The following is a 24,870-nucleotide window of genomic DNA, read 5'->3' as shown; positions in this document are numbered from 1 at the left end:
ATCCTCTATTAATATAAACTGTCATTACTGCATTGACTACATTAGCTGAGAGCGTGGCTAGATACCAAAAGCATTCTGAAGAGCTCTTTTTTGTGGATGTGTTTGTTGATCTAAACATGATCCTGCAAGAATTAGAACATTTCAGCTTTGGGTGATGGATGTACTGAAGAGTTTTTCAGTGGTTAACGTGATGAAATGTGCCCATACGCACCTACATTTCCTATTTCAAATGCTGGGATCATTCTACTGACTGGTTTTTTTAGGGTTATTTTGGATTGAAGAAATTCTACACAGAAAAAAAAAAAAAGAAAAGATCAGGATATACACCTCTCGTAATCCTGCTCCAGAGTATATGCTGAAGAGACACAGGCTTCCTCTGTTCAGTTCAGAGAAAGTTCAAGTTATTTAATTAGCTTTTCTCCCAGTTTGCTCGAGAGTAATGCTGCGTGTGTGAATTTTCACACCAGACTACACTTGAACTTCATAGGTCAGATATAATTTTTAATTATGTTACAGGTAAACGACTGAGTTCAGAGCCTCTTTTAGGGGGATTACAGTCTGTTTCTAGGGCAGGGAACAGATGCAATTCCACACTGACTCGCATCCCTTCTGATGCACTGAGTTCAATGGGACCATTAGGGTCAGAAGTAAAACAAAATTTGGCCTACCATTTCGGCTGTGTCAGTACGACTTTCTTTTGTGTCCCCTACATAATCAATTGCTAGACCTCAGAGAAAATGTTGTCCCATTCACTGTAAAACAGGAGGGTCCACAGAGGAAAATAGTTGCATTAGAGAAACACACAAACGACATTAAGGCTACCTAGTTTGACGTTTTCAAACCTTTTTCTTTTCCTCTGCAAACAACGACAGTTTCAACAGGATCTGAAGCGATACTCTTTACAAATAATACACTAGTCTGTCATATGGTTAATATTAACGTCTCTCTATTCAAACATGCTGAAAACTGAATAAAACAGTTAACATATAACAGTCACACATCCTTTGCTGAGTACAAGATCGCATCTCTAACATGAACTGAAGATATCCTCACCATTTCAGATCTTCATCTGTCATTCAGTCAAACATTTCAATCTCTTAAATACATTGCTCTTCCCCTCTTTCTGGGCCTTTTGGGGGTGCTGAGTGAACACATTCTCTCCATAAAGGCATTGCTTACGATATGGTTCTTTCTTCAACAGGAATCTTGCCGTGTGTTTCCAATACGTTGCCAAAGGTGAATTTGCACAGTTTGGTAGGATTTGCGGGCAAGGCAGCCTTACATCTGGATTGAAAAGAATTAATTTTGAAACATCTATTTGAGCAGGACTCTGCACTTTATTGCAGAGAGACCATCTCTTGATGAAATTAATGGTGAGCAATTAATTAATTGTGATCACACTTCACAAATTATTGAATCAGAGCTTTATATAGCAGCCATTTTTTTTATATTACAGATATGTTCACAAGGCTTATGGGCAGAGGCAAGCTCACTTTGCTCATGGCCTGAGCTGGTGGGATGTAAACGGTGTTGACAGAAAAGTCACACAACTGTAGGGATACAAAGCTGAGCCCCACCTAATACACCTCGTCTTTCAGAGGGTTTATATGATGTGGGCTTGGGGCCATACCCACCGCCGTCAGCTCAGCTCATGCACGGTGAGATTGTGCCCAGCCACAACACTAGAAACACGTCAGGGTGAGACCGCTCCTCACGGTGATCGCACCTCACTGCTACAACAAAAGCTCTGTCTCTGTGAAGAAGGGAGTCCGAACGAGGCATGCTCCATCCTGGGGCATAAAGCATAGTTCGCCCTCAAATATATTCTTATTGAAAACACACAGCAGAGATTACAGCCATAGAAAGTTCTGTAAACAAGACAATTTCATCAACTCTATCTTAAAAAAAAAAACAAAACAAAACCGCAAAAGAAACCCAAAATAAGACTTGCTGAATGAAGACTGTGAATAGTTATTTTTTTTACTGCCTTAACAAAAAAAAATGACATACACCTTCAGCATTTCTTTTCCAAATTTACTTGACAGAGGTTAAAATATTGCTTTATTCTGACTCAACATACAACAGCACTGCGTGATTGATTGTGCTATTTTGGGAAGTCTTGAGACTTGTGAACTGGAAAGTCTGGGGCACATTAATAAATTTAATGATTAATTTGCTGCAAAGGAATATTTTAATACATTCTGTATATACTGTAAATTTTTTAAAATCAATCTTCTGACATTAACCAGGGAAGGCTATTTAGCAATTATTTATTATAGTTCATTTTCTTTTTCCCCACAAATAAGCAGATATTTTAATACTAATAAAAACAGTAATGTGTGTGTCACTGAACCCAATTCATTGCATTATTGGCATATTGCGTTACAATTTATGGGGGGAAGAGGGACTCAAAACAAAGCAAATGCAAAAAATGCTTATAATGTTTGGGATACGGCAACCAGGAAATGACATTTCTTCTCTAAGGCCTTGATCCCCTGCAGGAGTGATGTGGTGGAAACCATCTGCTCTTGTATAGCCCCATTAGAATCAGATCTGTGCATGCTTGTGGGTCTGCCCATACTGAACCATCTGCAGGGTTGAAGCTTTAAAGTTCACAAGCCTAAGCCACAATTAATTAAAGTGACTGGAGAACCGAAAGCGGGAACAAATTAGGGCAGCGTGGACACTTATCGGCTGGATTTTGATCATATTGGATCTCCCTGACTCTTCTCTGAACAACCCATAATAAAAAATAAGTTAAAAAAAATACACACACACTCAGAATTTCTCTTTGAGAGCTTACAAATGCCTTCAAAGCATAACAGTTCAGAAACGTTGAGGGGTCGGTAACGAACAACCGAGTTTATGTTCCCACTCAAAAAAACCCAAACCAAAAACCAAAACCAAACCTGCCATAATACACACTTTTGCACTTTCTCTTGTTCTTCCTCACTCTCCACCAAGGCAGCTCTGACAGGCAAAGCTCAGCAGATGGAGCAGTGGCGGGCTCCTGACCACTGCATCTCTACAGACCCCAATCCCACTCCACGCTTGGCCAAACCCAAAGCTCCTAAGTGTTTCCATTGACTTTCTTGGGCTGACTGACACATTAAAGTAAGGTCAAGAGTTAAGCATCTGGCTCAGTTTAGGGATTTATTGTTGCTCCACAGTAGGTACCAGAGCTCAGAAGTAGACGTCTGCGTGCCTGTTTCCACGGTATGAACGTGGAACCAAGAGGAGAGGGGGAGAGGGGAGCGGGTCTGTGCTGGGGTGACGGGACTTGCTCCCCAGGGTCTGAATCCCTGGCCAGCAGCTCACCGCAGTGCTGCCCTGAAACCAGAAATGAACCTAAGAATGGTCTTGGCCTTTACTGAAAAAAAGATGCATAGCCTAAGCCTTCGGACAGCCGAACAGGACCGTGGTACAATGCTCTGTAACTGAAACCGCATGTGTAATCCTGCCTAGAAAGCACCTGATGTACGCTTCATCCCTCCTGGAACTTTTCCCTTAAAAAAATATTTTGTTAAAAAACACTATGATATGAGGGCGATTGACTATTTGGTTTCTTCTAAGTAGATGCTTTTAAATTAATGCATATAAATAATTTGTATTTAATCTCCTCCCTTCCTGTTTAGCAAAGCATCGAATGCACAGATCTTTTGTTTCCCCTCCCACAACCCCCACACAAAGTCACTTGGTCAATACCGAGTCTCTCTGCGTTTCACTTTTTAAGACAAATTGTGCCTCTCGCTCTGACTTGGCCATGGGGCTCATGGGCAGAAAGGCCGTGTTTTCGCTCGCGCTGCTCTCGGCTTCTACGCTCGCCAGTTCATAGTCCTCCGACCTCCTCGCGTCCGTCAGAATCCGAATCTGCTCCTGCACAGTTTCTAGCAATATTTTCACTTCGTGTTGTTCTGCTATAAGACAATTACTGACTGGGGAACTCACATTGACAAGTTCAGCTGAATAGGAGTTTTTGCACCATTTGATGCCTGTTACTTCAGAAACATTTTGCATTTGCATGCAGGCTTCGTCCAAGCCCACAGACGGGATGATGGGAACGGAGTTGGCCCTTGAAGATGAATAGCCGACCAAGTCCTTCTGATCCACGTTATTAAAATAAGGGGTTGTCTCTCTTGAAGGCAGTTGCATATTTATCGAAGTATTCTGAGGAGTTTTTAAACCACTGGATGAATACCTGGAAAGAGTAAAAAGAAGTTTTTGTTGTACATCAAGCGGTCAGATGCAACCGGCAGCAGGAAGGCTGTATGAAACTCAGTGAACTGTGCTGAAAAGATACATGTCATTTTTCTCTCACACTAGGAGCACTTGGTAATAGTGTGGCCCTGGGGAAAACAACAGACTCTGGAGACCTGGTTTTGATTCTCAGATCTGCCGGTGGCAAACCGCTGCTTTTCTCCGGGCCTCGCTTTGCTCACCAGTATGTGAGAATGGCGACAACTCCTTTTAAAAAGCTTTCAGGAGTTATACTGTATTACAGTTAATCTTGTTTGAAATTAAATTTGAAATTCCATTCCTACGTTCCTAACTGGGGAAATGGATTGATGCTTTCTTCAACATCAGAACTCTCAACGTCAAATGGCTATTTTAGGAAAACGCTTTAAAAAGGTTGGCCTGATTTGTTTTCTTAGATCTCATCTGGAAATAAAGCTAATACATTGGGCTCAAGTGTTTCCAAAAAAATCCTTTATCCTCCATTAATACGTATCATAGGATGATTTTATTTATTGTGAGGAAAATCTGGTGAATTTTTCTCAATATTTCCATTTTGTTTCAAAGCCAAATTCATTATTCTGATCAGAAAGTGTTTCCGCTTACAGGAAATACTTAAAAAACAGAAAGGGAAAGTATACTAAATATAAAATAAAGGAAACAATGACAAAAAAAAAAGATGTTTCCCATCTGAGAAGTAGTTTTACTAGAAATCTGGTGCTCTAAGAGTTACTGTATCTACTAGTCATGATTGCCAAGGACCATAGACATCACCTCAGTACCACAACATATTTTATTTATAATCAGCTTTGTGATCATATCACTATTTAATAAGGCAAGCTAATGGTGAAGTCTAATATGTTTTATCCATGGACAAGGAAAGCAACATTTAGATCTGGTGTGGAAGCAGGTGCTTTGAGCTCTGACTTGAAGGCTATTTTTCCAAAAGCTGCTTAAGCCTGCAGGACTTCACTAGGGATAGCCTTCTACTCATACGTGCCTTGCTGCTTTTGGCATTAGCAGAAAGAGAACTAAGGAAAAGAAAGTGAAATGCATGAAACAGCCATAGTCCAATATTAGCGTACAACACTAATTAACTGGAAAGGCTTCCTTTGGCCCCATCCTCCCGGCGCGCTGTCAGACAGCAGAGAGGGGAGGAGGTGTCTTCAGGCTCATTTCTAGCACAGCGGTGCTGACTTGTAATTAACTTGTCCATGGTGGCACGGTGTTTGTACAACTGCTTGACACATTAACCTGTACATGAGCATGCATGCAGTTCTGTGCGGCCCCTGTACGAAAACTCTCCAGGCATCCCCACAAGACCAGAAAACGCAGCTGGGAGCTCTGCGGTAAGGAGGAGGTGTTGTGATCTTTGCTGCTATCTGATGGAAAGAGATACTGCTTTGGGAAGCGGGATGCAGGGGAATAATATAGCAAGCAGCTTTCTTGGATATGTAATAGAACTTCTTGTACATGCTATACACCTGAATTTATGTTTTACGTCTGAGCCAGCTGAGACTCAGCTGTTGGTTAATTACATTTGCACTGTGCTTAGACACACTTGTAGCCACTTACGGAGGGCCTTTTTAGAACAGTTTTCAAGAATCAGTATGAATGAAATACTGATCAGGGATATTATTCCCGAGGGAGGACAATTAGAAAAAAATAAATGAAAACAAAACAATGCAGACCTTTGGGTTGTGCCCATTCTTGTTTCCTTTGCTTATTATATAATTGTTCAAACGACTATAGCTGGAGAGATCGCATCAGTTGCATTATTCCCTTTTTTGGTAATTCGGGCCCTAAATATATTCTGGGCTGCACCCTGAAAACAAAGGGAGTGAATGTTTTTAATGAATTTCACATGCAATGGATGTATTATATGGATGATATATAAGCAAAACCAGGAAAAGACTGAATTAAAATGGGTTTGGTGAGAAAACAGTAGCATTTGCCAATTCCGTAATAGAGATTCAATTATTCTTGGTATTTTGAAAAGTAATTGACAGCAACAATAACATGTAACGCAATGCCTGGCATATTTCCATAATATTTTTTGAAGTACAGACACACCAATTTTAAGCCAGAATTACATGTTTCTGCCCTGTGCTCACAGGGCTTTCAAAGGAGGACTGAGGATGAATTAAAGCACATACACTGTGTGCAATAGGCAAGGTATTAAACTAGTAGGGATATTACATCTAAATCGTGTGAGATCCAGCTTTTGGTTAATTACAAACTGATCCATGCTTCTACTTGTGACACCAGACTGCTGCTGTTTTCAATAGACTGAGACTTAGACTTATAATTGCAGAATCTTAATTACATTTTCCTACAATTAACTTTCCTAGAACTATAGTTCCTCCTAAGAAAGATAATCTGTTTTTTTTAATCTGAAAAATTATTTTGTCTGAGTAAATTTATTCATGTGCATCTATTTCAAAGTGCAGCTCTCTCTCCACCCTCTTCCTAAAACCAAGCAAAAAAAGAAACTAAAACATTTATAAATATGCAACAGTAATTATGTTATACTCATACAGTGTTTAAGAGTCTAAATTAAAGAATGAAACTGAAAGAAGCATAATAATTTTACTGCCCCCTTAAAATAGATATTAAAGAGAGACAGAAAGGATTGGAACTTAAAATACAGAATGGTTTTTACTTAGCATAGGTGCAATAGCTTTGCTATAAGCCCTGTTGCTATAGGTGTTCAGCATACGAGCTTGACAACAGGGTCCGTTAAGATGAATGGGAGTCATTCTGGTGGCATTACCAGGCTTTGGCTCAGCCTTGTAAGCACATATACCTATATATACACACACCATTTTCTACCTGTAGGTATGACACATTGGGTCTTGTGTACATAAACACATTTATATCTGTATATATATATACACACGTTCACAGGCTACAAGGCACTACTTCTAACACTTCATACCGTGTAACGCAAACAGCTGTCACTGAAAGCAGGCGATCAAACTGCTGCCCGCTCACTGCAGGTAAACTTGTGACACCCTCAGGGACTCAAACGGTCTCTGAGATGTGACTGGCCTGCAGATGGTTTGTTTCGTTAAGCCCCTCATTTCACGCAAGTTTTGCTACTCCTTCAAGTCGCATACTGATTAAATAGCTGATATTAGCTGTATTTGACTCACATGCTGCAAATATTAGATCCTGTTGCAAATAATGAAATCTGGTGTTTCTTGAAGGCAGCAAAAGCTTTCTTCTCAATGTGAGATGGGACGAGGAGCACTTTTACAGGACTAGACAAAAACTAATCGGTAAATTAGCCTCTTTTCTATCAGATATAAACATACAAAATCTGACTAAACTTCAGCCAGAGCTGCAGATATTTAGATGGTAAAAAGCCATCTGATTTTGGGGGAACCTCTTCCTAAGTTAGAAGAATTCCGTATAAGGTACAATTAGTGAATTATTATTTATTTTTGTTCAGAGATAAGACATGTACTTATATTTTGGTTGAAGAGATTACTTCATTGCTGCAACACAAAATAACTTGCAAAAAGTTTTGTTACACTTTTAAAAGACTTCATTTTCATAAAAACCATCATCAGTAAAACATTGTAATAAAACAAGATCAAAGAATTGCTTTCGTTTTTATGCCTAACACTGACATTTTAAAAATTCATTTCCATGGGTACTAGTTGAAGACTTTTAGGTATTGTATTTGTGATATACACAGACCGCTGTGACTCCCTGTCACCTGTTGACGCACTCAGAGCACTCCTTCAGAGAAAGGTCCCATCGTCAGAGTCGCTATTAGGAAGATCTAATTCTACAGACATCCCTAGCGCACAAAACATGGATGAAGTGCTTCAGTGGATTGAGGCCAGAAGGGGTCACAGCCTGGTCCAAATATCAACCTTTTGCAGAACTGCAAATTTAAAATATAGGCCAGTACAAGATGATGCTTGTAATATCACACACTGATTTCCTAGAGAAGAGCAAATACAACTACCCAACAAGACAGCTTTGCTGGTTTCTACCTCACTTCTCAACCTAGGAAGAGGCTGCAGGACCCTCTGGCAAGACACTGCCATTGAAGAGGGAAGGCTGGTAGCCTGCCCCTTCCAGGAAGGGTTGCATTCGGAGTCACAATTTTCATAAGGAATTATGCACACATTATCATAAAAATGAACAATAATATATTTACTGCAAGAAGTAATAAACAAGCTTTTCCTTAGAAGAAGCAAATAGTAACAATGAAAGAAGTATGAGACAAATTTGTACTTTTTAAAAGAAGTCACCAGACACCCAAACCTTTTGCCGCTTTGCTTTCTCCCTCCCTAGGTAAGCCCTGTTCTTGGTCTGTCTTTCCTACTTACTGTGGCCAACCTTGTTAGGTAGACTCAGCTACAAAACATTTAGTGAGCCAAGTCCCCCTCTCACAGAGTACCCCAGACTGGGCAACCCTGCTGCAGGTTGGAAAGCGTGGCCAGGGAGGCGCGGGGGGAACGTGTGCCTGCCCATGTGCCCACATGTGCAACGACACACACGTGTAACGACGCTTATTCTGGGTCAGCACTTGTGGCTGACATTACCCAGGAGGTCAGAGTGGATAGCGATAATAGCTCCGTTCTTCCCTGAGGAAAGTGAAACACGTAGGTGACCTCAGTTCTGCACTTCATAAAGACAGTTCCGATACCAAAACGTACAGCTGCCTTCTCCCAGTGTAACTGTTCACTTCGCTGCACTTAGTTGTGACTTACACGTGTCCAGATGAAACTGGTGGTGTTTTACTCTATTCCAGATATTGCTCCTAGTTTTACACATGATGTGTTTGTAGTGATTCTGGAGAGTCTTTGGAAATCAATAGAGATATGTAAATATTATGCAAAATATCTCAGCAATTGCAAAAGACTTCAAAGGCTGCTGTAGGTGCTCAGGAGCACTTCTGAAATTCAGACCTTATGTACAGCTGGAGCTCACATTCAATATTCTAACAAACTGAATTAAAAAAGGAAAAATATTGGATTCTTTCTGCATTTTCAAAGACAAACCTGTGTGAAGGATCAGTCTTCAGTCTACAGCAAACACACTTCGCAATGTCCATAGAGTTATTAAAAAACTATGAAAGTTGGACTTGTGAATTATTTTCTCTTATTTGCTCAGTGACGATGGAATTAAAAAATGCTATGCAAAAGTTACTAGAACTGCACATCACGGCACCACTAGAAAAAGCATCAGTTATAAAGAATAACATTGCCAATCACTTACAGTTTGTTCTGACTGCTCCTTCTACAGCCTTCGAAAGGCTTAAAAAGAGCAGCCAGCCAAATAAAAAAGTATTACCTTCAAAGAGCCAGTACGCTGAAAACATTCTTCTGCTTTCAGTACTATAAACCCTGGATCCACAGTACACTACAACAAAGTTGGAAGGACTGTAATGGCAAAGCATATTAACCACGTAACAGCAGCCACGCACAAACTGGCTCACTTCAGTTATGTTATTACTTACCCGTGACAAGGTATTGCGTCCTGGTCTGTGATCCTTGACTCTTCTAGCTGTTGATATGCTGGTCCTGTAATTCCATTGAACCTACCCCGAGGTAAGGGAGGAGTCCTCCGAAAGGCATTTCTATGTAGCATCCCACTTTTTTGTCCTGGGCTGCAGCATGAAGAGAGACTTCTAGGAGCAACACCAAGAGTACAGTAAAAATTATCACAGCAAAAGCATAAACTTCTGCAAAGTAAAGATTCAGGATTAATAACGCATGGATTACTGTTTTTATAAACTTTGCTGTGGCGGTCTACGACATCAGTAGAAATTCTCTATGGACATATAGTACTATAATCCACAGTTAGCTGCCGTTCATGCCGTACTTAATACACCACCTCTCTTCTAGGAATGAAAATAATTGCCTGGTACATTAAACGTTTTCTTGTACTTGATGAAGGATGCTTCTTTTTTTCCATGCTGCATACCATAATCCTCCTATATAGAGTTGACTCCTTAGACGCTACAAATAAACATCACAGCTCTGTCATATCTACAGCTGAGCTCAAAATCAGATCTTCGGATTTAGAGCCCATTGTATCATCTATTAGCCTATGGGGTCCTGCCTCCTGATACATACTGTGTATAAATACTGTGTTGTTTTTTTATGCGATATAATACAAACTTGAATATGATAAAAAAAAAGTAATAGTTTTCTGACTTATTTTAGAAAATTGCTTTTTTAAACAACATTTTTGTACTGTTTCAGAAGGAGAATGAATTTTTTCCATTTCGTGCAGGAATTAAAAGGTATCTAGAATCCATAGTTTTGGTATATTAACCATAAATTTAGTTGTTGCTAATGCAAAAATAAGGGAACACAGAATTAAGGCAAGACATAACGTATTTCTACTGTTAACAGGTCACAGTGTGACTGGCTATTCATTTTCCAGCTACTCCTATTTCTCTTGACATCTCCTGGGTCTCAGAAATGCGTATGTATTACCTAATATTCTGTCACATCCTTAATGATGTTTTAATATAGGTTTTGTAGATGCATTTTAAAAATAATTATTTTTGGTTATGTGAATAATTTCAACTTCTGATACAATTCAGCTATGCAAAAGACTTTTGATAACTTTGCTTCTCTTTTCCTATTATAATGTGACTTAAAAGCAATCTGCGTTTTATACCTAGTGGGAACTTTATTTATAGTTAGGGCCACATCTACTCCCAAAGCAATTCTTGCTTGGACCAAATATGTTGGACAAATTCTCTTGGAGCGTACATTTCCATTAAAACCAACCTTTTCTCCCCAAAGTGAAAATATAAGAAATAAATTCAGCAGTTTCTATCCTACTGCTCAGGCTAGCAGTGTTCCATCATGGTCTCTGCTCTGTTCTCTTCCACACTTTTACTTTCCTGGTGCTTTTTAATTGAAAAGATCAATAGCCCATAGCAATAGCACTCCCTCAAGGACTTTCGATGCTTCCTTAAATAGATTTTTCCTTAGCTATTAAGGAGGCTGCGAAAAAACTTCTTTAAAAAACTTAAGTACTGGCCTTTCACTTCTGAAGGCTGAGTTCAAGCTGTGAGTTACAGTTCATATTCTGGAAAATAACACTACCGCATCACAAAACAATTGACAATATCTGCTCAGGAGAGTCTGACATTATTACAGCAGGGGATCTTAAAAGATGTAGCTGAATGAATAATTCGTGATGGATAATGAATTTCAGGGTTTTTTATTGATTGCAGTATATTCATCAAAGTACTAGAAAAGTCAACAAACTGATTAACTTAACAGACTTTAGACTGATTGCAAATATTTGAAACTAGAAAAGCATTGTTTAGTTGTGGTTCGTTTGATGCCCTTGTGCACCTTCCTTGTTGGATGAGAGCACACGGTCTCCCATCTAATAAAATGCACATGTAATTCACATTACTCTGCGTTTGTAGTAGACGTAATTGCAACACATACAGGTATACCTGAGATCATTGGTATAAACTGCAGCAAAGAGGCAGATAAATCCCTGTCTGTACATCCTTTAACTTGCACTGAGACTCTCATTGCTACATCTAACACTAGATGCTACAGGCTGCCAAAGGTGCGTGGGCTGGTTAGACTGAAGGGATCCAGCACATGCCAACATCTTCCTGCAATCACAGCAGCTCCAGCACCCACAAAGCTTCAGCAACTGGTTTGTTGCTAATGTGAGGTTCTCATGCTTTCAACATTTCTGACAAAAAAAAGGAGGGGAAAATGAACAAAAATCATTTGTGGTCATGGACAAGACAAATTCACTAAGAAGGACCAAGAAAGGTTTACAGACAGTGCAGCTGCAAGCTGCCGGATAACACTCATTTCCTGAAGCACCAAAGACAAGATAGTAACAATTTTTGTTGAAAGTTCTATGAAAAAGTGACTCCCGCGTAAAAAAGTTTTTCCTTTTTCACAAAACTGCTATGAATGTCAGCATACTCTTCCTCCAAAAATGTTAATACAGTCCCTCTCAGGCTTCTGCTCCATTGCTCACGTGAAGTGTTCATCTCTCTGAGGCAAACAACGCCTTTTGGATTTCTTCAGGGAATTTATCCTCCTTTAGCCACAATTACGGTTTCTTCCTCCCTGTACTCCAGTCTAACTGGGTAAAAGAAACCAGCCCACGTAACTGAGCTCTTCAATAAAACAGGCCAATAAGGAAAGCTGTAGCAGATCTGTCTTTAAAAATCTATTAATCAATTACTCCAGAATAACAAAAATCAGAATATGTTTGAACCGGTTCAAAAGTAATGGATAAACTAGGGAGAAATATAGTTCTGATGAATTAATGGTTTGAAAGTAATAGTTCAATCATCTCTGAAGTTAATTAAGAACTTGGGATTCATTGTTGCAAATTGTTTTGTGTGAAAATTTTCTTTAGGTTGAGCAACCAAGTAAAAAAAAGCCTGTCTCAGCAGGTGGAGTATTCTCTTCTCAAGGCACATACACAACTCCCAAGTGCAGCTAGCTGTGTTCATGAAGAGGAGACGACTTGCAGTGAATTTACAGTAACTCTGGGAATCATCCTGTACTACTTTTTAGTTAATTACTAAACAAAATTGATTATACATCACATTATGAACACATTCAGAAGTAACTTTGTCAACAGGAACATGGAAAGCATTAACAAGAGGATGACAATTAAAGTGTTAAAACTTTAGATGGGATCCCAATCTTTCCCTTCTTGTTTAACAAGCACAATGGCGCTAGAGAAATACTGCTTATAACCATGGTTGTGTGTATATCTATTTTATTTATTCTTTCCCCTTTTTTCATGATTGTAATTCATGAAATGAAAGATGCAAAGTTGAGAGAGGAAGGAAAGTTCTAAAATTCATTGTAAATACTCTGGCTCCGTACCTGCAAAAACTACACAGAAAGGCATATTATATTACATACTATATTACCTATATCACCTATTGATCACGAGATGCAAACGTTAGTGTTGAAGACATGGTTTTGGTCCTTGCAGGACAGGAACAGTAAATAGATACCCCAATGACAGAGCTAGCTGCCAGATGGACAGTGTCTTCTGATGTTTCCTAGGAGCCACATTTTTAGGCTAAGTTAGACAATCCACTGCTAACATTTGTACAGATCAACTATTCAGACTCTCAACCAATTTTCCGTTTTAATAAAAAGGATCTGTTATACCTGAGAACATAAGCATCTCTCAGTAAATACCATGCAACAATAATAATGCTGTGTCACGAAGCCCTTTTGTCAGACTGTTTACAAGAACAAGATGACACACAATGAGCACATCGCTGTTGGAGCCTGTGTTATAGATGGCTCCCCGAAGGGAGAAAGTTAACATAATGTTTGGGACTTCAACAAAGCTGTGTGTGATTAAAATAATACTAAGATTGTAAGGAGATTATTATGCCAAAAAAGCCACGGCATAAGAGAACTGAACTTAAGAGTTTTATCCCTTTTTTCTCTATAGCGTCCTGTATCCCAAGCATTTCAACATCACTCTTTTCTCGTGTCTTTGCGAAGTAATCCACCTAGGAAAACACCTAATCTACAATGGCACGATGACCTGTGTTTCCTGGCTCGTGTTTATGAACGGTTACAGCTGGTCAGGTTCTCAGTCCAGGTGATGGAGTGGGACTGTAGCCTGCTATTTGCAAAACTCTCTTCTCCCTTCGTATATGTAGGAGAAGCTTTCCAGCAGCCAGCCTATACCTACAAATCTACTCTTGATTTCTGAAATGGGAGCATTGTTGCTTCCATTATATATTCACGTATTCAGGAATAGTATGTGCCGGGGCTGACCGAGGACTTTGCAACTTTACATAAATGCTTCGACACTACCTATATGATCTGGTCACCACCCCAGTTCCACCAGATAGATACATACAATAGGAAAAGGGAACAGAGCATTCGAAGGTACCTCAGAGACACCGAGTTTAATCATCTGCCATAACTTCATCATATACTCCTCCATCCTAAAACTACAATGACAACCTACGGGAGGCTACTACTCCAGAAAGTTGTTCTATATTGACAACTTTGAGGCTTCTTTTCAGTTTAAAATTATTTATGATGAGTATACATCTATTTGTCATATGTGTCACCATACTCCCTCATTTTAAATAGGTCTTTAACTTCTCATTATGCTTTCTCTGATGTATTTATAAGCAGCAGTCATATACCCTTTTCAGTCTTCTGAACTGAAGACTGAAACGAGACAGATTCTCTAACACTTTCTGTGGAACACAGATTATTCTTTCCTCATATTAGCTCATGAATGCAATTTGGGTCCACAGTAATCAGGAGGCCATTTGAACCAGGTGAGATAATAGTGGTGTATTCTCATGCTATATTCAAATGAAGTGACAACAGTGTCTCATGAAGTGGTTCTAATGTTTCTTTCTGATGGAAATGTCTTGATTAATACTTCCTCTCACCCCATTTATCTTTTGCACAGCTGCATCACTTTGTGACTTGGTTATCCTTTGACCAAGTAATATATACTGAACCTTTTCTTCCTCATTTGTTTCTTAAATTTTGTTACTAGTTCCCAAATGCCTGACCTTGTATTTAGTACTGCTCAGCTTCAATCCACCTCTGTTATGCCACTCTTCAGTTATTCAACTCATTCTGGATATCTAGATCCCTATCTGTACTGAGTCTATCTTTTAACTAATTTTTTCAGTACGTTCCAACTTTTTTTGTGTCAAAGTCATGCACAAAAGCATTAAACAAAATTTGTCCCCAACGTTGGTTAATTCTTTGAGAGCTCCATTAGTGCTCCACTGGTGAATGTCTTCAGCCCAGCACTTACCTTCTCAACGTAACACCTTACTATTTCCCTTTTAACCACCTCTGTATATGTGCATTATAGTTTTTCTGCCACTCTCTACTTTCTCCCATTAAAGGCATTAGACACATGTAACAACAGATCAAATGTTGACTGAGGCTGTGCAGAGATCTAGCTCACCTACACCAAATACAAAGAAAGCCATCAGTGTAGTGTTGCAGGAACTGCTGCTGGTACACCTCAAGATAATTTTTAGCCTTTTTTACATCTACCCAAAGAATCTCCTTCCCCCACATTTGTCCTAAAGCCTTGACTAGTCTAATTCAACATAACAGGTCTTCAGTTCCTTTGGTAAACTTTCCCTCTTCCTAAATGTTTGACATTTGCTATTCCATCATCACATGGCACAGCTCCTGTTTTGATAGATTTTGCTACCAGATATGAAATTTCATAAGCCAGTTCTCCTTCACGCTTCTTTGATCAAGATTAACCAGACCATCTTGACCTGAGGGCTTTGATTTCTGCATTTTACTTCCACTTTGACTGTAATGTCTATTTTCATACATTTGATTCTATTCCCATTCTACCTTTGTCCTCAAATAATCATCCTAACTGAAAAATGAACTATATTCATTCAGGATTGCCCTAACTGCTCCATATATCATCTCTGTCCCACCATCAGCTTTGCTTCTTCCTGTATAGTACTCCTCTTCTTTATACAGCAAGAACAATTGATTGCTTTCAGTATTACCAGTAATTCTTAACTCTCAATGATTCCTGGAAATGTTCACTTCAAACATGACTTCTTGCCCTCTGTAATATAATTTGTTTCTTCCTCTATACCCCATTCCTTTTAGGCATTCTTTTTAGTAAATTTCTCCAGAAAACTATGTTCTTTCCTTGGGAAAGTATCAGATTTCTTATACTTTCTCCCTTTCAGGTTTCCTCTGCCTCTACATTCTTAGCTGCTTTAGTTTATCAGTACTTGTTCATTGAAATTCAATAGCCTTATTTACAGAATAACTTTAATTTACTCCTTCTTTTAATTTAAACTAAATCAATTCTATTGGGAGCATAAAGAGTAAAATGCTTACTAAATCAAAAAAAATGTTTTTACCATGGTTTTCATGGTGATAAAAGTTCATTAAAATGCAAACAAAAAATATTTTAAATTTTAGAGTAAGTTTATCCTATTTTGACATTTTTGTAAGACAATACAGCTGCTCTAGGCTGAAAGCCTCTGCGTTTGGCTTTCATCACGGTATTCTCTCAGATGATTCCCTCTAAAATCAACGATGACTGAATCAATGAATGACAGTCGGGATGACTAATTACCAAGAAAACTGCTATTCAAAGGGATCACAACTCAATCCCATAATTCACAAAACACTAATTTGTTTCTATCTGTTAGAAATTAAGACAGTACAGGTTTTCTTCTTACTGAAATCAACAGATAATCCGAGATGCATTTTTGAGCGCATTGTATACTTTACAGGAATTTTACTGATTAAACACATTTGTTACTTTCCAGTTCTGGCGATACTAAGAGTTGTTTGACATATGCAAGCAGATGATGTAAAATTCTTCTACCGTAATAACAGTGCATAATACAGGTGAAATATTTTAGGAGTAAGATTCAGTGGAGATTGAAATTTTCAATTCAGTCTCTGCAGTAATTCTTTGCATGCAGCTGACGTTGGTAGAGACAGAAAATTGCTATTACCTAGTAATCTGAGTGAAATAACTAGGTGATCTCTGTCAGTCAAATTTCAGCAACCCCAAATGATTCCCCACCTTGATAATCTTACTGCCAGGCCAAAACTGTATTGGTTTTACGAACTGGAAACAGACAGCTCCTGATTTTAAGAAATAATCACCCATCATTAGTGCCCTTGAAAACACCAGCAGAAAAAACAGGTCTGGACACGGAACAAAATATTTCCGAGGCAAGCAGAAACAAAACAATAATATAGTTTAACAACAGCATAAAACAGAGAACCTGCAGAGCTGCTGTAATTTTTCCAGGCTCACGTCAGGTTTGGAATGGAATTAAGGGATGTTTAGGACAAAATGTATCCCAGTAAAAAATGAAGTTTCTTCATTTGGCCACATTGAACACTATTTACAAACTAAAGAAACCGAGTAAATTAGGAAGCCGTCACATGGTGCATAAATTAAAGACAGCCTTATAAGTCTTAAATGTTCAAATCTGTTGCATGTTTTATAAAGCAAGGGCCTTGTATAATAAATCTTAAGTTATAAAACTACAAAAAGAATTCTTTATAAATTAAGCTAGTCATTCCACATCTTAAAACAGTTCTGAAATGAAGACTTTAGACAGTCAGGTGCTTGACATCTGCAAATAAGATGACTGTTGCGTTTTTTGGGGTTTTTTTTGTTTCTTTTTTTCTAGGAAAGAGAGATTTTGTGTGCAAAGGTGTTAAAATGAGCAATCTGGTATTCTGCATTAGTTCACTGTAAATTCAGTGTGGCTTATTCTGTAATTTCCCTACGGAAAACAGCGAGTCTAGAGGGTCATTCAGCTTTTATTTTATGTTCATAAACAGAAGAAACATTTTTAGTCTTTAATTTATTTCCACATTTTCAAGCTTAGGTAATACCATGGCACAGCATCTAAAACATTTCAAACTTGTATATTGCAATTATGTTATTAAAGGTAAAGGAACGTCACTGTGTTTTTTCTGAACTTCACTGTTTGACTAAATGGAGATAAAATTACCCCAGAACTTCAGTGTAAATCATTCTAGGCAACAGTTCCATAGTTCATCTATGTTCAGTAAAATTATTAAGCATATTTTGAAAATCTCTGTGTAATAAGGAATAAGCCCTAAGAAATGGATCTGACATGACAGTTGGCATTATTTTTTCATGCCAAATTAAGGGCTTAAGTAAGGTAAAAGTAGATAGGACCCAAATATCCCTTCGTGGCTCATATGCTGCACTTCGGTAGGTTAAGCAAATCATTCATTCAAAAGAGAAAGAACATGTAGCTGGCTGGGGACTGCAATGAAAATGCACCAAATACTGCAGAAGCTAGATCATAACCTCACGCAATCCCAGACTTTTTTTTAAAATAATTTTAAAAAACTATCCTTTTAATAAATAAGTCTTCCCCTCCAGATTATCTAGCTAAAAAAATTCTGAACTCATTTTTCTTGGCCTTCTTCCTCAGTGTGCTCTGGACCAGACGTTACCACTGCCATTCAACCAACACTATTGCTTACACCAGACATGAGTTTGGTTTCTAGTCCCGTAATGAAGCATCTGCACTCTTTTTCATCCAAAAAGACTATAAGCAGAATTCTAATCCAAATGCCATCCAGTGATGGGTGACTTTCCTCTTTTTTTATCTCTTGGAAACAACCATCCAAACTTTTTGAAGACTAATTTTCAAAGGCCACCATGTGTTCATAAATAAGTCATCATTCATTTCAAGTATTATTTGTTTAAAGAAACAGTGAGAACGGCTGAAAGTTTGCAACCATGTCTTTCTGCAGCAAATGAGTCATCAACTTCATGAACATCAATAAGGAATTCTTGTTTTTAATGGTTTCTCAAACTACAGTTGTTTCATTCACTGGTCTGTGTCTACAGCTTGGATGGTGTCTTTAAACGCTTCCTCTGGGACTTTTACAAAACACAGATAAAGTTGGTGAGCGTTGTTACTGCCTTTTATGTCTGCAGCTAAGAAAATGCTTGGACATCTGCTTAATGAGTCGGCTGAGGCTCTGTTGGTACCATATCGTTCAGCATCTCTCCTAGTCACAGTGCACAACAATCCTGCACACATATCACCAGTCCAACGACATCCCTCGGCAGCCTGCCAAATCTCCCATCAGACAGCCGTTTGCTTACCTATGTTGCTTGATGGGCTGCGTTCCTCTGTCGGGAGACAAGGCCTCCGGGAAAGACTGAGGGCCTGAAAAACTAGACTCCATAACTTTGTCCAGAATAGGCCCAGGATGCCTATCTGTTTTTGAATACTGCGGCACAGAGAATAAAATTAATTAATACACAAAAGGCAAAGTACATTGTTGATGCTATTCAATCAGAATTCATATCGGAGCGGGGTAAGAAGTGCTCTAATGCATTTTTAAATTAAAATTAGGCATTGCAAGAAATACATTCATTCACTATTGTTTACATAGTGGAAAGCACCGGTACTCATTATCCCCATTACCTTCTCCACATCAAAATGCTGATATCTGCATTAGTAGCAAAATTACTGACGGATCTGCCCATAACAATAGGGAACACTGATCCCTTTGAATAAAAGCCTGTTTTTGTGGCTGTCCACGCAGGGACTGAGATCATGAAACACATCTCAGAGGGCGGTCAGCACCTTCTTGGGTCCTTTAGTGATTTCAGTCAAACACTGCTTTTATCAGCATGTGTAACTATGAAAGCCAAACAGAAACAGCATTTGTATCATCAAATAAGTAAGAAAAATATTTGAATCCTATCCATAAAGCCAGATATCCATTCTGAACAATTCTGAAACTTTTGACCTGGGAGTATCTGTGCTGTAAGAACAGTGTAAACATAATTCTTCTTGTGACAGTTGTAGGCGTAGGGCAGTCTCTGGGCACATAGCGAGACACAAAGGTCTGTAAAGCAGACACCGGACATGAACAAGAACAGATTTTCTTCTACTTGCTTTGTGATTCAACTGGAAATTCAGCAAAAATTGTGTCTCTGATCCTGAATGGAGCCAGAAAGTCAAAGTGTAAAAAAAGCTGCATTTTGGTTTGGAAGAAGAATCAATTATGTTAGTCGTTACTGGGCAATATCTCAGAGATACGAGAGGTTAACCCACATATCCACTTAGGTATGAAAAATACTGCACTTTGCAGATTTTTTACATTGCATTACAATGACCCGCACTAAAACTAATTGGTCTATTTTTCTTTAATCCATTTCTTTCTATATTGAGTTTGTATTTTTAGTACTAGATACCTAGATATCCATGTTATCTTTACAATAAACTGGTATTGTGGAAGCTATTACATGAGTAAATATTTTAGAAGGAAAATACAAATTAAAATAACAATAATATAAAAAAATCACGGTGGTAAAAAATGCCACGCTATGATACAATGGCATAAACATTCGTGGAGAAGATAGTAAGATTTCTTTTAAAGTACAGTTCTTTTTTGTAATTATTTTGTTGTCTAACAAAAGACCAATAACTCCTTAAAAATACAGAATTATTTTCTGATTCTCACTTATTATCTACGTTTCCCCAGACTTCAGCAAAATCAAAATGGAAAGTCATACAAGATTACTTTCTTTTAAAAATGGGTTACATGCAATTTTAGTTCATCTACTCAGGCTTCTTATGACTGATTTCTATAGATAAAATAAGAGATCTTCAAATTTTTCCCCAATGCTCTTCTCCTTCTTTCTGTTGTGTGAAATACCCACATAAACAGGGCCAAAATCACTGCTTACGTGCTTCTGAAGGCAAAGCTATGAGAGTGACAATATGCAAAATGTTGCCACATGCATGAAGTAAACAAAACTGAAATAATAAGACGAAACATATTCCACTCTTATTCTTTCAGTTACCATGATCTTAGTTGTCACTTCTAAATGTTGTAGATAAAATATTCAGACAGAAGTATGATTTTTAAGGTACTCATGTCTGTGAAGGTTTTAAACTTTAATAGTTATCCTGCCAGCTGCAGAAATGAAACTATCTTTGATTTCTGACCTGAATAAATCAATTTGAGCTATGTAAAGAATGGGGGGTTAGTGCCAGGAAGCTATTTCTGTCCTTTTTGGTGTTCATGATTTTAAATTGAAGGGCCGAATGGCTTATAAGACCATGAGTATGAAGTGAATCATAAAGGGTAATTAGAGATAAGCTGCGCCTTTTGCTACATCCATGGTTAAGGTGGATGTGGGCTGGAGCGATGGTATAGAGAGTCTTTCCTCATCACAGCTGAGGAAAACCAGGACTCCCAGAAGCTGCTCTGATGCTGACTAGCAAACTATACTGAAGGTCCAAGACCCAGCACCACCCAGGTACAGCCTGCAAAGGATATTTTTTCCCCCTAACTGAACATTTGTTATGTGCCATTTTCAGATACACCACTTACCGATTACCATAACAGCCATAACATTAATTACCATGAAAAAGTGAATCACAATTTAAATTGAGGATGTGAATACACAGAGAATTTGAACAATGTGATTGAACTTATTTGGATGTATCACATTATTCATACATTTTGATAGGTTTAAACACAGCTGGGTTTATTCTCCTTTAGCTTAACCAGAAGTGACACATCCCTTCTCTGAGATCATCTCCGGAGAAAAAGATCTTCAGATTTCTGTGAGGAGTTTACAGCAGTATCAGTTGGTGCCCCCAGAAGTACGGTATAGGATTACTCCCCATCCATATCCCAGCAGAGCCCATCCCACTGCTTCCACAGCCCAGTTCTCACCTGGGCTGAGCTCTACGGAGCCCTCTGACTGTGGTGAGCTGCTGAATACTCAGCCATGATGGAGAATAAGCTGTGAAACACTTTCAAAGGAACGCTCCAGTAGGTTGAAAGCATCACTGAAAGCTTATCTGTTTTATTTGTTTTTTTATGGTTTTACTGTCTTTTTGCTTAATTATTTGTGCTTGTTTGAGCTATTACTGAGAAACACTGATGCATATGGCTAAATAAATTAAAGAATAACGATAGCATTTAAAAATAAACCATTTTGCAAATTTTCAATTTTTCACGGTTTCATGGAGAAAATAACCTCTTATGTACAATTACTCAACTCTTTGACAATAAAATTCCACCCCCCGCTAGTTAATGCTAAGCAAATCTGCAATGGCAGCCTGCGCCAGGAGACAAGAAATCAGTCTCTGCCACTGACCTACTGTACGACTGTGAGCACGTAATTCCCCTGCTTCATGCCTTGTATTTTTTATTCTAAAATGTAGGATCCATGGACAACAGATGCCAATCAAGTGCTATAGAACAGCTTGACACTGTTGTCCTAGTGTTATGCAAAACAAAACACCCATCCCTCGCCCCGGCTTTTCTTAGCTCTTCCTCCTCAATGATTTTCCCAAAACAGTCATCATAAAAAGTCCAGAAATGCATGTGGCATTGGAAGAGAGGTGATGTGGGGATCCCGTTTCAAAAAGGACTGAGAAGGCAGAGTGGTCAGCTTTAAATTACATTCAGAGAGGGTGCCTCAAGGAGGTAAAGAGACAGTGATTTTTCTGGATGGGCTGACCTCACACAAAAGTCCATCAGGTGGTACCTTTAACGTCCTTACAGCTGTTCCCATATGCTTTATATGCTTTGTTGCCAACACTAGCTCTAGACAGAGGCCAGTAAATTCAAGTTTGTCTATTCTGGCAGTTCTTCCTAACTAGTCATGCGATGCAGAAATGGGAAATTTGCTCTTGATCTTAGCTGGTAAATCATATCGTAACTCAGGCAAAACCATACAGTAATCTTTTAAAAGATTTAAGTATATCTGTTGCTCAACATATATTAATTGCATTTCTATCACAGTGACTAAAAAGAATTTATTTCCTACTACTATCAACAAAAGGCAACAAGACACAAAAAGAGCATTTTTTTCCCTCTCATTATAAGAATATCAGAAACCTGGAGCTAGTGATTGCAAGCTATTAGAAACAAGTGTAGTGAAAAGTGAAACCACACACTACAGCGTGAAAAGCATATTAACCACCTCAGAGGGAAAATGATGGGGAATTAATAGATCCACTTAGAACCATGGGAGAAGGTATTAAAATCCACAAGGGTGCAAAAGGCCACTTCAGATAATCATGACAACTCTCAGAATCACTAAAGGAATGGCAAGGCTTCAGCTGCCTTTTTTTTTTTCTGTTGCATGACATATTTGTCAAGTTATGCGAATTTAAAGAAACCCTGTAGTCAAGGTGGAAAAAGGAGCTAGTAGTCAGGAGCATGATCAAGACTCATGAAGACTGGTGAACTACAGAAAAACAGAGGGCCACAACACCTCCTCTTGCCCCTTGCACGGTGTATGAGGGGGCACAGAGCACTTGTCTTTCTAAAAAGGGCAGCTGAGAATGACAATTTACTTTCTTTTGCCTCTGAGGACATCGAACCATCTGCTGCAGTCTTGTGGAGCACATTCGTTAAACATCTCTTGAAAATAATATAATCTCTTTGGGAAGGGGTAGGTAATTTTAGGAAGTCCTAAGTTTCATGCATTAGGTGAAATAAATCTGAATCTGTACCTCAAAGATCCTGCATTAAAAACTGGCACATCTATCTCTTCCTGACTGAAGAATTATAGCAAGATTATCAGTGCATTAGTATCCAAATCCAAGACGCTAGAAAACCTCGCAAGAAATTAAGTGTGCTGCTGCCAGAATATTTGAGAAAAGCCATGGACTTGAAGGAGATTCAGGAGAAATACTAGGAGCTGTGTTCAAACAGTTATTTATGAATCCTGCTTACAGTATACAGCATTTTTCATCTAATTTGTATCCCTAAAAAAATAATGGAATCGGTACCAAGAGAAATAAACTCGGCACAGATGAACACAATTACCAGCTATGAGCAGCAGGCATTCAGAGAGAATACAGTTGTCCTGACAAAATCTAACCCTTTTTTTTACTTTACAGAACCACAACTGAGCAGAGGAAGGAAGTGGAGGAGATCTAATGCATTTGAGTGTGGGAAGGAAAAGCGTATGATACTTCAAAATATTGTCAATGCAAACAAAAAGCTTTATTCCCTGCAATATAGCAAATGTCAGGGAGGCATCCATGTTTTAACTGAAAAGCCTAACTCTCCTTGCGTTCTTCCTCAGCCTCGGGGCTTGCCAAGGGAGGTGCTGGGATGTGGCCATTCTTCCTTGCTTGTGTTTACCCTGCTGATCAGAGAGGGCAAAAATCCCAAAGAGAGTAACTTCTTAAATGAAGGGAGTTCTAAAAAGCCTACATTTTTCAGTTGGCCAGCTCCATTTTTTTCTGAATATCCTGTTGCTTAACTTGAATATCCACATCTGAAAGAGCAATCCTGACATATGGATGTTTAATGAACTTGGGGGAATGTCCAACACTTCAAATCCATTTCTTAAACACTGCCTTTTGAGATAAGATAATCTGTAGGATGCAGCAGGAGAATTCTGATACAAATAGAGAGTGTTTTAAAAGCAAACATTCAGAGCCTTGTATGTGGTTCTCATAATCACACTACTGTAAAGAAGCTTTAATTGGCACAGAGGTGGGATATCATGGGGACTGAGGTCTGAAGCACTTTTCTTTTCCTTCTGCAGTAATGCAAACAGCTGCAAGTATAATGAGTTAGGCTAGAATAAAATGCAAATTTGTAATTCATTTTAATACTTGGTTCAAAAATGAAATGTGTGGTTTTTCTAGTAACAGCTATTTTGATACATTCACATGGCTTCTCTCATTTAAAAAAGATTCAAAATTGGCTTTGAAAATAAGTAACAAAGAATAATTATTCTCCTAAAGTCCAGTCAAGGGTAAAAAGGGAAAAAATGAATGATGAGGAGAAAAAGTACTTCACTGAGATTGGTCAAGCTCTTTACAGCCACAAACCACTTGAAACACTATCTGCTATACCCTGGGTCTTTGGAAATTAGTAAAACCTCTTTCTAGAGCAACACAGCATTTGGAAAGATCCAAATGTAGCAACCTCTGAGTCAAAATGTGATGGCTTTTTCAGAATAGACACTATTAGAGTAGTCATCAAGAATAAGGAACCTTATGCAACTATTCTCAGGTCTACACTAATGTATTCTTCTCTATAGAAGAAGAAAAAGCAGGGTGAAAAACCTGAAAGCATCACCAGGTCCATTCAAAATAGGCAG

At 38.6% G+C, this 24,870-nt stretch overlaps 1 protein-coding gene across 1 annotated transcript in view; it reads right to left on the bottom strand.

The window, feature by feature from the left end:
• Positions 1-3,690: 3,690 nt before the first annotated feature.
• The window catches only part of NRG3 (neuregulin 3), a gene marked incomplete at its 5' end in the record, with an annotated part of 29,186 nt that continues 8,006 nt past the window's right edge, over positions 3,691-24,870 (bottom strand). The window contains 3 exons of the mRNA XM_009585535.1: positions 3,691-4,198; positions 9,713-9,883; positions 18,877-19,004. Of these exons, the coding sequence (XP_009583830.1) occupies positions 3,691-4,198; positions 9,713-9,883; positions 18,877-19,004 (807 nt within the window). The remainder of the gene's footprint in view (positions 4,199-9,712; positions 9,884-18,876; positions 19,005-24,870) is intronic.

Source organism: Fulmarus glacialis, unplaced genomic scaffold (assembly GCF_000690835.1).
Source record: "Fulmarus glacialis isolate BGI_N327 unplaced genomic scaffold, ASM69083v1 scaffold15489, whole genome shotgun sequence".
Lineage (NCBI taxonomy): Eukaryota > Metazoa > Chordata > Aves > Procellariiformes > Procellariidae > Fulmarus > Fulmarus glacialis.
Note: the sequence above shows the minus strand (reverse complement) of the source record. Positions and strands in the feature narration are given on the sequence as shown.